Source organism: Thamnophis sirtalis, unplaced genomic scaffold (assembly GCF_051295495.1).
Source record: "Thamnophis sirtalis isolate CommonGarterSnake01/CBP01778 unplaced genomic scaffold, rThaSir2_p1.2 scaffold_2, whole genome shotgun sequence".
Classification (NCBI taxonomy): domain Eukaryota; kingdom Metazoa; phylum Chordata; class Lepidosauria; order Squamata; family Natricidae; genus Thamnophis; species Thamnophis sirtalis.
The window spans coordinates 101,568,886-101,582,582 of record NW_028261382.1 but is presented as its reverse complement, the minus strand read 5'-3'; the positions used below and the strand labels follow the sequence as shown (position 1 = coordinate 101,582,582).

The following is a 13,697-nucleotide window of genomic DNA, read 5'->3' as shown; positions in this document are numbered from 1 at the left end:
GCTATTGCTATTGCTATTGCTATCTATCTATCTATCTATCTATCTATCTATCTATCTATCTATCTATCTATCTATCTATCTATCTATCTATCTATCTATCATCTATATCTATCATCTATCTATCTTCTATCTATCTATCTATCTTCTGTATCTATCTTATCTATTATCTATCCATCCAAGGCCTAAGGTTGACTCAGCCTTCCATCCTTCCGAGGTGGGTAAAATGAGGACCCGGATTGTTGTTGGGGGCCATATGCTGACTCTGTAAACCGCTTAGAGAGGGCTGAAAGCCCTATGAAGCGGTATATAAATCTAACTGCTATTGCTATTGCTATATAAGTCTAAGGGCTATTGCTATCATGATTTTCTCAAGAGGAGTAAACCTTAAGGAGGGGATTTCCTAGGAAAAAGCTTTTTTTTTGGGGGGGGGGATTGGATTTCCTGTGATTTGATGTGGGAGGAACGCCATCTCCCCCAGGCTACTGGGAGGGCCGAGGAGGCCCGGCTCGCCTTACCCTTCGCCCACCACTCCTTCGTGCTCATCGGTCAGGGTGTCTCTGCGGAAGGGCAGGACCACCAGCCGCGTGCCGTAGATGAGCATCACGGCGCAGCGCCCGTCGGGATCCACACGCACTTTGGGGATGTGGACATTCTGCACGAAGCCGTCCTGGGGAAGGAAACAAGAAAAACACCCGTTTGTTTGTTTACTTATTAAGCATTTCAGACAGATGGTTGCCCAATTTCTTCTTGAAAACTTCCAGTGTTAGAACACCCACAACTTCTGGTGGCAAGCAGTTCCACTGGTTAATTGTTCTGTCAGGAAATTTCTCCTTAGTTCTAGGTTGCTTCTCTCCTTGATTAGTTTCCACCCATTGCTTCTTGTCCTGCCCTCAGGTGTTTTGGAGAATAGTTTGACTCCTTCTTCTTTGTGGTAGCCCCTCAAATATTGGAAGGCTATTATATCACCCCTAGTCCTTCTTTTCTCCAGACTGGTGTGGAGAAAAGGGCTTATTTCTTGGGAACAATCTCTCTGGTAGAGAGGTTCATTTTCTCCCTCCAAAGTCTCCGGAGGCCCAACAATTCTAAGCCACGGAGCCTCTTCATCTGCTATCAAATGACAGACCTCCGGACTCCTCATACCTTCAGTTCCGGCTCCTCAAAGTAATGAAGGGAGAGGGTTTTCAGGTCGTGTGTGCCAGGATCGTACTCAACCACCGAGAGCTGGGAGACAGGAAACAGGGAATTAAAGACCAAGGCCACCCATCCTTCCTTCCATTCCCTTCAAGGTAAGACTTTCAAAAGTCATACAATTAATTCCTGCCAGGGAAAGAGACCCTCGGGAGCCCACGGCGGATGGAGACGTTCTTAAAAAGGCTCTATGCACCCCAGAGTGGCTGGATTAGTCAGGATGGGCAGCAGAGAAAATAGATAGGATAGATAGATGGATGGATGGATGGATGGATGGATGGACAGATAAGATAGACAGACAGATGATAGAGATGATAGATAGATAGATAGATAGATAGATCAATAGATAGTTAGATAGATCGATAGATAGATGATTAATAGATGATAGATAGATAGATAGATAGATAGATAGATAGATAGATAATAGATAGATAGATAGATAGATAGATAGATAGATAGATAGATAGATGATAATCAGACAGAGACAGAGAAATGATGGATAGGTAGATGGAGATGATAATGATAGATGATAGATATGATAGAGAGATGATGGATAGATAGGTAGATGATAGAGATGATAGAATGAATGATGGATGGGTGTGTGGGTAGAGATATGAGAGAGAGAGAGATGACAATGAGAGAGAGAAAGAGAGAGAGAGATAATAGAGAGATGAAAGATAGATAGACAGATAGATAAGAGATAGATGATAGATAGATAGATAGATAGATAGATAGATAGATAGATAGACAGACAGACAGACAGACAGATGGAGATGATAATGATAGAGAAATATATATATATATGATAGATGATGGATAGGTAGATGATGGAGGATAGATAGAGAGAGATAGATAGATAGATAGATAGATAGATAGATAGATAGATAGATATAGAGAGATATGAGAGAGACAGATGATAATGAGAGACAGAGAGAGAGAGAGAGAGAGAGGGAGGGAGGGAGGGAGGGAGATAATAGAGAGGTGATGGATAGATAGGTAGATAATAAAAAAGTCCCTGTGATTCAGCTTGGCTCAGCCTTCCGTCCTTCCCAGGTGGGTAAAATGAGGACCCAGATTGTTGGGGGAAAGAGGCCGACTCTGTAAACCGCTTAGAGAGGGAAGCGGGATATAAGTCTAAGGGCTACTGCTATTCATTTCTGAGCAAGAGCTCTTGCCCCCCGGGACTGCCCCCTCCCTCTTCCAGAAGCAGAAGCCTCCTGGAAGCCTGTTTTTTCTCTCTCTCCCCACCCCTCCCTCCCTCCCCCCCCCCCCAGACGCAACTGACCTTGGCGTCCTTGAAGCTGAGCAGGAGAGCGTCCCTCTTGGCCCCCGCGAGCTGCACGCTGGCCATGGACATGACGTTCCCGAAGAAGGAGAAGGCGGCCACCAGCTCCAGCTTCTCCCGGTGGCCTCTGCCTTCTGTGCAAGGAAAGGAATTAGAGACCAACACGGGACGACCAGAGGATTCGTATTGTAAGCCGCCCAGGGCCACCCTGGTAGGATGGGCGGCCACTAAACTGGATAAATCTCAAAGTCAGAGTCAGAATAGAGCCGGAAAGGACCTTGGAGGTCCTCTAGTCCAACCCCCCATGCGAGCAGGAGAACTTATTCCAAAAATCCTCCAGTGACGGAGCTCCCACAACTTCTGGTGGCCAGCTGTCCCGCTGGTTAATTGTCCTCACTGTCAGGAAGTTTCTCCTGAATTCCAGGTGGCTTCTCTCCTTGATTAGTTTCCCACCATTGCTTCTTTGGAGAAGAGTTTGAACCCCCTCCTCTTTGGGGGGGATCCACTTATTGGCAGCCCCTCAAATACTGGAAAGCTGCCATCATGTCCTTCCTAGTCCTTCTTTGCTCTGGAAGAGTACTGACTTATAACATTTCACTTAGTGACCACCCAAATTGACAGACGCAATGAAAAAAGGGGCTCATGAGCATTTTCCCCACTTAAGAACGCTGCACTCAAGATGCTTGACAACGGATTCATACTTATGACCGCTGCAGTGTCCCGGGGTCACATGATCCCATTTTGCCACTGTGTGACAAGCAAACTCCACGGGGAAGCCGGGATTCACTTAACAACCCTTCTGACTGATTCAACAGCTGCAAGGATTCACTTAACAAATGTAGCAAGGAAAGTCGCAAAATGGAGCAAAATTCAAGGTAACAGATTTCTCCCTTGACAACGAAAACGTTGGGTTCCGTTGCGGCCGTTAAGTTGAGGACTGCCACATGCCCCCTGCCACTGAGTCCCCACTCAGCATCTGAAGACAAATCGGATTCAAGATGAAACGTGCCGCTGTTAATACAGGCAGTCCTCGACTTACAACAGCACGTTTAGGTTTAGGTTTATTAGATTTATATGCCGCCCTTCTCCCAAGGGACTCAGGGCGGCGTACAACATTAAAAGAAACACATAATACAAACGTTAAAAAGAAATCAAATAGGACAGTGGTCTCCAACCTTGGCAACTTTAAGACCTGTGGACTTCAACTCCCAGAGTTCCCAAACTCTGGGAATTGAAGTCCACAAGTCTTAAAGTTGCCAAGGTTGGAGACCATTGAAATAGGATATCCCAAACCCAATTGACAACGTCATTGAAAAAGAGCGGCTTATGGCCGTTTTCTCACACTTACGACCGTTGCGGCATCCCCAGGGTCACATGATCAAAAATCCAGATGTTTGACAACTGGCTTCTATTTACGACAGTTACAGGGATCAAGTGATCCCCTTTTGCGACCGTCCGACGAGCAGAGTCGGGTGAGGAAGACGGATTCTCACTTAACAGCCGTGGGACTCTTCCCTAACTTCTATTTAACTGACAACCGAGCCCAGGTGTGTGTGTGGGGGTGTTAAGGGCACAGAGCTGAAGGCAAGAAAGGACCCCAGGAGAGGAGGGGTGATGAGGACCACCCCCTCTTCCCCTCTAGGCAGCTGTCCCGACTTGTCTGCTCTGAGGGACTCTGGCTCCCCGTGGCTTCAGTCCCCCTCCTCTTAACGGGTGATGCACACAGCTGCACCAGAGACCCCCCCGAGGTGGGATGGAGTTTGCTTTGAAGGGTTCGGGGGCCAGAAATTACTGAGTGGATTGGCCCCCTCCCCACCGTTCCTCAGTGGCTTCCGCAGGAAGAAGAGCCTCAGTGCCCCCAGACCCACAATAACCCCCTCCCCACAGCTGGGGCCAAAGGGACGTTCCCAAAGGGCCGGGGGCTTTGGAAAGAGCACCCGCCAAGCTGTGTGGATCCCACCTGAGGATAACAAAGCTGCTTCTTCCCCCCAGCCCCATTTCCCAGGTTCCCCCCTCCCCACTCACCTGTGTTCCTGTCACTCTTGGTGGTGCTCTGGAAGAGAAGAGACGCATCCTCGTCAGTGCTGCAGACTCACAACCGCAGCCACACACCAGCCTCCTGCCTTCCCTCCCCCACCACAGCCCAGCCCAGTCCCCTCCCCATTGGGACATGAACCAGTTAGGGAGAAAGCTGGAAAGCTCACTGGGTGGGTAAGTCCTCAGCTACCAACCATCTGTTTAGAAACTGTTCCAACTTACGACGGTGCTGAAGAGAGAGATTTACAACTGGGCCTTGAATTTGTGGCTGTTGCGGTCTTTCCCTACAGTCACAAGATCGTGACTTGGCAACTGGCACACATTTAGGACAGTGTCCTGTGGTCCACCTGGCCGCCATCTGCAATCTTTACCAAGCAAGCTCACTGGGGAAGCCAGATGGAAGCCGCACGTCATCTCAACCTTGTGTTTAAAGATCCCCACCGTTAATTGTTTAACGACTGCAATCGGAACTGATCTCACTCAAGTGATGTCACACTTAGCAACTACCCTGCTTAGCAACAAGAATTGCCGGTCCCCACACTGTGGTCCCCTACAGGTAGTCCTCGACTTACGACCACCATTGAGCGCAACATTTCTGTGGCTAGGCAAGACAGTGGTTAAGTGAGTTTGGCCCGCATTTTACGTCCTTTTTTTTTGCCACTCTTGTTAAGTGAATTCACTGCAGGTGTTAAGTTAGTCACACATTTGTGAAGCGAATCTGGCTTCCTCATTGACTCTGCTTTTTAGGAGGTCGTAAAAGAGGATCACGTGACCCCCCCCATGGCCCTGCGACCGTCATAAATATGAGCCAGTTGCCAACATCCAGATTTTGAAGAGGTGACTGTGAAAATCGGTTGTAAGTCACTTTTTTCAGTACTGTTGTAACTTTGAAAAGTCACAAAATGAATTGTCGTAGGTTGGGAGCTACCTGTGAGGACTCCCCTCCCAGAGACCAAGGTTCCATAAGGCACACTCGCATCCTAGGTTAGAGCTCCCCCACCCCAGTCGTATCCCAACACTCAACAACAACAAGAGCCGAGGTGGCGCAGTGGTTAGAGTGCAGCACTGCAGGCCACTTCAGCTGACTGCTATCTGCAGTTCAGCGGTTCTAATCTCACCAGCTCAAGGTTGACTCAGCCTTCCATCCTTCTGAGGTGGGTGAAATGAGGACCCAGACTGTGGGGGAAATATATGCTGATTCTGTAAACCGCTTAGAGATGGCTGAAAGCCCTATGAAGCGGTATATAAGTCTAACTGCTATTGCTATTGCTAACAATACCCAGCGTGGCCACTTCAGTACCAAGTTCCCTTGTGTCTGAGCTCTCCACAACACCGTTTCCCCTGAAAGACATTCACACGACGGAGATACACAGAGGCAATGGACCTTCCTTGAGTCCTCAACCAACGAGTGAACACCTAGAAGCATGGGGTTTGTAGTACCTCAGAGTCATGGTTGAGCCTGTAAACATACAGCTGCGAGGTTCCTGCCACCACCAAGTTGCGCTCGGAATTGGAGAAGAAGTTGCAGTACATAGAAAATTCCAGGCCGGTGGGAGGGTGGGCTTGCTTGTATACGGCGTACATCTTGGCCCCCTCCCTAAGAAGACAAAAAAACAGAAACAACTCAGGGGGAGGGAGCGACAGAGGGACGGAGTCTCCATGCCTCTGGAAGGTCTCAGTTGGGGGGATCTTGGTGACAAGAGACGCTTGTTCTGATCACTAGCAAGTGGGACTATGGCAATTCCCTCTTCATGGGACAGTGTAGCAGAAAATGAGACAAGACCAGCTCTTTGTCAGAGGGAGAGGTTTATTTGCGCAATGGTTCCGTAGTGATTGGTCAAGCAAAATCTGAACCCCGAAGGGCAGTTGTTTACAGTCTTTTATACTCTTAGCAAACATATCGATCATCCCAAAGTACCTGGCCTTCCTGTGTCACGTAAACCTCATATACAATCTCCCAAAACAGAGACATGACATTCATCGTTTACCTCCCCACAGGGGGTATTGGGACCAATATCCTGTTTCATTTGTTTTAGTTAGGGGAAGCAAACAGAACAACTAATCTTAAGGGTAATCATTCCTTTTTCCCGTTCCACATGGTAAAGAAACTTTTAATACCCAAATAATCTTGAGAGACCGCCTGCTGCCAATTACCTCCCACAGACCCATCAGATCTCACAGGGTTGGCCTCCTCCGGGTGCCATCTACCAGCCAATGCCATCTGGCTATTACCCGGGGGAGGGCCTTTTCTGTGGCAGCTCCGGGCCTCTGGAATGAACTCCCCGCAGGGATTCGGACCCTCACCTCTCTCCAGGCCTTCCGAAAAGCCGTCAAAACCTGGCTTTGCCGGCAGGCCTGGGGGTGATGAGTTCCCTCCCCTCTCGACATGTATGGTTGTACGACTGTTGCCTATTTTTATTATTTGTATTTCGTTTTTATGTTCCCCTTTTTTTCCCCCTTGAATTGTTCGCTGCCCTGAGTCCTCCCGGAGAAGGGCAGCATACAAATAATAAAATTCTATTCTATTCTATTCTGTCTAGTTATCAAATTCTCTTTTAGCAGCCTTTAAGGCCCTTTGGAAGTCCAAAATGTCTATGGAGATTCTCCATCATCCGAGGTCCTGCTTGTCCTTTCAAAGGGGCTTTTTTCAAGAGGCACCTGGACTTTCTGGTTTTTCTTGGAAGACCTTTCGCTTCTCATCCAAGCAGCTTCTTCAGCTCCGACTGGACGGTGGGGAAAGGAAAGATTGATATTCCTCAGAGAGTGAGTCATCGAGGCTACTTAGAGGTTTATCTGTGTCCTCCTCGGGGTCAACTGAGTAGTGCAAATGGTTTCTGTACTCTGCAATCTTTTCTTTGGAAATCCGTTCAAACTCCCACACCATTCAGAGGGTGTCCATCCCAAACTCTACAGCTAAACGTCTGTAGAGATTCTCAGTCATCCAGGTCAGGGTTGCCCTAAAGGTGCTTTTTTTCAAGAGGCAACTGGACTTTCTGGTTTTTCTTGGAAGACGTTTCGTTTCTCATCCAAGAAGCTTCTTCAGCTCCGACTGGACAGTGGGGAAGGGAAGGATTGATACTCCTTGCAGACAAAGCTGGTCATTTGCAGCCTTTAGGAGGGTCGTTGAGGCGACTTGGAGGTTTGCCTGTTTCATCAGAGATGAGAAGTGAAACGTCTTCAACGAAAAAACCAGAAAGGCCAGTTGCCTTTTGAAAAGCACCTTTGGGGACATTAGACTGAATGTAGGAAAACGTCTTAATCCTGGAATTGATTCGATGGCTTCCACCATCCTTAAACTGAGAAAAGTTACAGAAGGATGGCAGGATCCTCTCTCCCAATCAGAAAAAGTCCCTTGGTGTCAACTGGCATCTGGTTACCTAACTTGAAACCACCTTTGGGGTTGACCGATTATGAGAAGGGGGGGCTTCACTTCTATCTACAGCCCAACACAACTTCCCTCTTTCATTTTTTTTCTCTGTGAGGTTAACTATTAAAGGGAGATTTAAATGAAGGATCGGGGCTCCCTCTTTGAATATTTGAACATCCCTTTCGTCTGAATATTCAGATACATTGTAATAAAATGATCCTTCCTGTATAGGGTCTCCTGCTTGAGCAGAGGGTCGGACTAGAAGACCTCCAGGATCCCCTACAGCTCCATTCTGATTGAAATGGCATAGGATCTCCTGATTGAGCAGGGGGCTGGACTAGAAGACCTCTGAGGTCCCTTCCAGCTCTGTCCCTATTCTATTCTCTCTCGGTTTGCACGCCGAGGCACCAGCCTAAAAAGAGCCATTTGCCCTTCACACGTGCTAATCGCGGGTATTTAAACCCGGGTTCATCAAGGAATTCATACCCGGGTCTGCCCAAAGAACCTTCTTGGCGGAACCCCCGCGAGGGCGCCCCAGAGCATGTACAGAGTGCCTTTTCTGGCCACCGAGCTCCAAGTCCCGGAGAAACAGCCCTCCGAGGGCGGAAATGTGACCGAAATGAGGGGGTTCTGTCAGGCCGGGCACGACGGAGCCCCCAGACCCCCGAAACCCCCACGCGCGGCGCTTACCTCCCAGCCCCTCACCGGCGGGAGCAGCGGGAAAAGCACTCCGGGCGGAAACCGCGTCCGCCGGAACCCTCGGCGCGCCTGGGGAAGCAAGGAAGAGGCATCGAGACGGGAGGCTAGAGCGGAGGGAGGGGAAGGGGCGTGGCCACGAGCCGGAGGGGAAGAACAGGCGGCAGGGACCAGAGAAGGGCGGAGTTGAGGCTCCCGCGGGTAGTTCGGTTCCTTCCGTCTGATTGGGCAGCGGGGAAGGGGTACGGTCCAATGGGGATGGCCGGTTGCCGCCATTGTGTAGGACTTTAACTCCCAGAAGGCCGTGCCGCGCATGTGCAGTGACTCAGAAGTTCAGTAGGTTTTAGAATGGAAGTGTCCAAACTCGCTTGAAGACTGTGGTGGACTTCAACTCCCAGAATCCCCCAGCCAGCATGCACTATAAATATAAGGAAGTTGCTGGCTGGGGAATTCTGGGAGTTGAAGTCCACCCGTCTTCAAGGGGTCAAGTTTTGGACTCTGGTGTGAAGGCAGGAAGGCGCCAGGTTGGGAAGCGGGTTCGAGTCTCCTGCCTGAAAAGCAGCATTGGGGCTGCGGCGACTCTGCCCATGGAGTTAGTTCCACTCTGAGAAGGACACCCGTCTCCAGAAATGGCTTTCCTTTCATTTCCAAGCTTATTTCTATGAAATATTTGCCACCTCCTAAAGCACTTCTGAGCATGTGCAGAGTGCTTTTGCTTTGGCCCCTGCGAAATTGAGGGCCAGGCGGTTATAGGATGCAGGATGAGACCCTGGGATGTCCGTCCTGGTGTCCTCTTTCCCCCACAAGGCTATCTAGGACAGGCGTCTGCAAGCTTGGCGACTTTACGACTTGTGGGCTTCAACTCCCAGGAGTTGAAGTCCACAAGGAATTCTGGGAGTTGAAGTCCACAAGTCGTCAAGTCGCCAAGCTTGCAGACCCCTGGCCTAGGGCATGGGGTGGGCGGGGGGGGGGGACACCAGCCCTCAAAGCCACCCTCAAAGGAAGCAGCCACAATTGGGCAAGAGGGAGTAAAGCAGACGTAAAGTGAGATTTGGACATTAAGTGTGAAACCTACTGGGTCAGGCTGGACAGCCTCTTAGAGTCCCTTTTACTTCTATATTAAAAGCCACATAGACAGAGTTGGAGCTTGCAAAAGAAACAGGAAGCCAGTGCCTAACCACAAGATGTCAAAAGTCCAAGGTTCAATTCAAGTTTGTTAATGACACGTACCCCATAAACAAAAGGAGAAGTAAGACCCCCCATCTCCTTATAAGGCTTTCTCCTCAAGGTAACCACTAAGAAATGTGTTGAGTATTTCCGTGTTGCAATGCTTTTGAGAATGTATAAGAAACACATGCTTCGATAATTAAGGTTGTTCAGAACTTGCGATGCTAAGCCATGGTCCAGCTTTCTGAACCTGGCTGCCAAATAAACTTTTCCTGTATCCTGAGAAGTCTAAAGCCTGTCATTTTCTGCAACAGGAGAAGGTACAGAAATGGCAACCCCACAGATTTAAACAAGGGAAGCTGAAATCCTGCTATTGGGGGTCCCTGGTGCTCTCTGACCTTGCTTGTTTTCTTGCAGGTGTTTTATTACCCAACTAGGTAACATCATCAGTGCTGGGTAGCTGGTTAGGTCATGAAATATTTGCAAGAAAACAAACCGAGGAGGCAACAAAGCTTGTATCTGCCTAACTAGGCAACATAAACAGTGCTAGAGGGGTATGGAGTTTGTGGAGAGAAGGAAAACAATGGGGCCCTTGGTGCTCTCTGAGTTTGGTGCACCGTATCCCCAGAAGGCTTTATTATGAAACCACAGGGCAGCCAGGCCAGAAACAGCTGGTAGGAAGCAGGATTGTGCCCATTTCCTTGATGGGCACAGCACACACAGCGTTTTCTGCATTTTCTCAAAAAGATTTCTGAGAAATTAGGCAGGAAGTGGCAGGATGTGATTGGTGAAGAGCATAAGGGGTGCAGTTTCACCCCAAAGCAGTGGGACTTATTTTAAAGCATCTGTGCATGGCCGGGGGGGGGGGGGCAGACAGAAGCAGGCCATAAAGCTGGCTGAGGAACTCTGGGAGTTGAAGTCCACAGGTCTTAAAGTTGCTAAGGTGGGAGACCACCGGTCTAGATGACCTTCAAGGCCCCTTCCAACTCTGTTAATCAGCATCTAACCTCTGGACGGGGTTTGTAATCCAGCCTCCCGCTTTAATCGCTGACCCTGGAGATGTTGGTGAGGAAACCTCATGAGATGGGCACAGCTGCCCGTCCGTGCCAACTCTAGCTTGCTCCATCGATGCCAACGAGCTCGACATGGGCTACAACACAACTGGCAGCTTTCACACCATCCCTAAGAGGTGGCCGTTGTAGCGTGCAATCTTCCCTTACTCCTGCTGGCTGAGTCTTCTTGCACTTGGGAGGTGTGGAAGAGGTGGATTTTCTGTACCTGGAACTCCTGCTTCCTCTGAGCTCTGTGTGTGTGTGTGTGTGTGTGTGTGTGTGTGTGTGTGTGTGTGTGTGTGTGTGTTGTGTATAATTTACACAATTTGCCCTACTGCACAAAAGTGCCTCAGTCGTACATTGGTCTTCACCAGCCAAATCTCCAGAGGGAATTTTTTTAAAAATAAGCATCTTCAATTGGTGTTGCGTAAAAGATGAACAAATCTAGTTATACTACATGAAAAGTTTGAGATGGTAAATATTATTCGAGGATGTGGATGTTAAAACACTTGTAACCAAACGACATGCTGCAGGTGATGATGGTTTTTTTTTCTTTTTGTCTTTTTTTATTATTTTATTTTATTGTTGTGTCTATTAAATATATAACAGAGAGATACGGGGTGCGTGTGTGGGGGGGGAAACGTAGTAGGGATGGATTGCCACAGGTAGGGGAATAAGAAACGATACTAAATTATAATCTATTAAATGAAACAATGAAGGTATAAGAATGATAAATGTTAAAACACCTGTAACCAAACGACATACTGAATGTGATGATGGGCTTTGTGTGTGTTTTTTCTTTTGTATGTGTGTGTTTTTTTTCTTTTTTCTTTTTTGATTTTCTTTTTCTATTGTGGTGTGTATATGTTGTCTATGTAACAAAAATAAAAATAAAAATTATAAAAAAAAGATGAACAAATCTACACAGAATCATAAGGTGGGAAGGGACCTTGGAGGTCTTCTAGTCCAACCCACTGCCCAAGGCAGGAGTTCTTATACCACCCCAGAAAATGGTTGTCCAGCCTCTTCTTAAAAACCTCCGGTGTTGGAGCACCCACATCTTCCAATTTCTATCATGCTATTAACTTTAATTGAATTTTTTCCCCTTCAAATTCATTCTGTAGACAGGCCTTTTGATCAGTGTGATAGGCTAGTGTTTAAGCCCCTTTTTCCTCTGTCTCTTAAAGAAAAAATATAATTTAAAATAGAAAACAATTCCATACTTGACATTTCAATTTATAATAAAACATTCTTTAACCGATGCCCTTCACTAATATGACCCAGCCAGCATAATTCTTAAATTCTGTATCATAAACTATAAACTTTACAATTTTACAAATGTAAAGTAGGAAATAGTTGTATAAATGTGATTTTTAAAAAGGAGTATTTAAGTAATTGCGGACCATAAAAGCTTGTGTTACAACACATTTGCTAGGTTTTAGAGTGCCACTTAGTTGGAAATGCCCTTTAAAAATGTGAGATTATTACTTTACTTTTTAAAATCACATTTATACAACTATTTCCTACTTTACATTTGTAAAATTGTAAAATCTCACATTTTTAAAGGGCATTTCTATTAGGTTACTTGGCATCGCTTCAAAATTGTGCCTGCAATTGGCACTAATTGGCAGCTGAGATTATAACCCCCCCCCCACATCTTATCTGCAGATAATTAATTAATACAATAACAGAATGACAGAGTTGGAGGTCTTTTGGAGATCTCCCGAGTTGGAAGGGACCCTGGAGGTCTTCTAGTCCAACCCCCTGCCCAAGAAGGGGACCTTATACCTGTGATGGCAAACCTAGGGCACAGGTGCCAAAGATGGATGCAGAGCCCTCTCTGTGGGCACTTCTGCTGTCGCCAGTTGCTCTTCCGGGTTGCGTCACGCATGTGTTGATGCGTTGATCTGCTGGTTGCCATGTATGCGCACCCCGGAACCCTGACTGCAGCCACTGGGTGGTGCGTGCGCAACAAAACCCAGAAGAGCTGGCCACTGTGCACATGTGCCCTGGCCAGCTGCTCTCTTTCTAGTTCTGGTGCTCCAGCATCCATGTGCTCATTTTGGCACTCGGTGCCGAAAAGATTAACCATCACTGCCTTCCACCATTCTGGGCAAGTGGGTGCCCAGCCTCTTCTTAAAAACCTCTAGTGTTCAATTCATTCATTGTTTTACTGATAGGAAATTGGCTGCTTCTCTCCTTGTTTAGTTTCCATCCGTTGCTCCTGGAGTTTCGGGGAACCTATCGACTCTTTCCACACACTGGAACCCTGCTGTCATGTCACCCCTAGTCCGTCTCTTTATTTAGTTTGGACACACTTATTTCTCTAGGTACATTATGTTATACCTAGCACATGTAAGCAGTTTTTTTTTTAAATAGGAAAACCATTCCCTTGCATAACTCTCTTCGCAACACCAAAAAAGTTCCATTGCAAATACGATGAATTCAAATTATCTGGCTGGAGTTTTTTCCACATCTGGGTGATTTGAAAAGAAGGGGCTTGCTGTCGGTTGTCCCCCCAACCCTTGGCGAAAAGATGCACCAGAATGAGGGCCCGGATTGGAAGGAGTGCAGTTTGACCCGAATTCCGGTGTCTTTTAAGTCTCATGGAAGGGATGTTTACGTGTCTGTCTGGAAAAAAAAACGGACTCTGCACCTTCAGAGAAAATGATGTGGGGAGGAGGAGGAGGAAGAGGAGGAAGAGGAGGAAGAGGAGGAGGACTTGGGGGGGATCTTTGGTGCTCTCTGAGCTGGGTGGTTTTCTTGCAGACATTTCATGACCCAACTAGGTAGCATCATCAGTGTTAGAAGAGAGTGGGGTTTGTAGAGAGGAGGAGGAGTATGAGAAGGAAGAGAAAGAGGACTGTGGGATCCTTGGTGCTCTCTGAACTTGGTGGTTTTCTTG

General features: G+C 47.5%; 1 protein-coding gene across 1 annotated transcript in view; it reads right to left on the bottom strand.

The window, feature by feature from the left end:
• Positions 1-8,672, bottom strand: part of CPSF1 (cleavage and polyadenylation specific factor 1) — a 40,088-nt gene extending 31,416 nt beyond the window's left edge. Inside the window, 6 exon segments of the mRNA XM_087703533.1 lie at positions 516-667; positions 1,141-1,221; positions 2,474-2,607; positions 4,499-4,526; positions 5,951-6,107; positions 8,568-8,672. Coding sequence (XP_087559659.1) covers positions 516-667; positions 1,141-1,221; positions 2,474-2,607; positions 4,499-4,526; positions 5,951-6,094 — 539 coding nt within the window. The 5' untranslated portion in view covers positions 6,095-6,107; positions 8,568-8,672.
• Between the last annotated feature and the right edge of the window lie 5,025 nt (positions 8,673-13,697).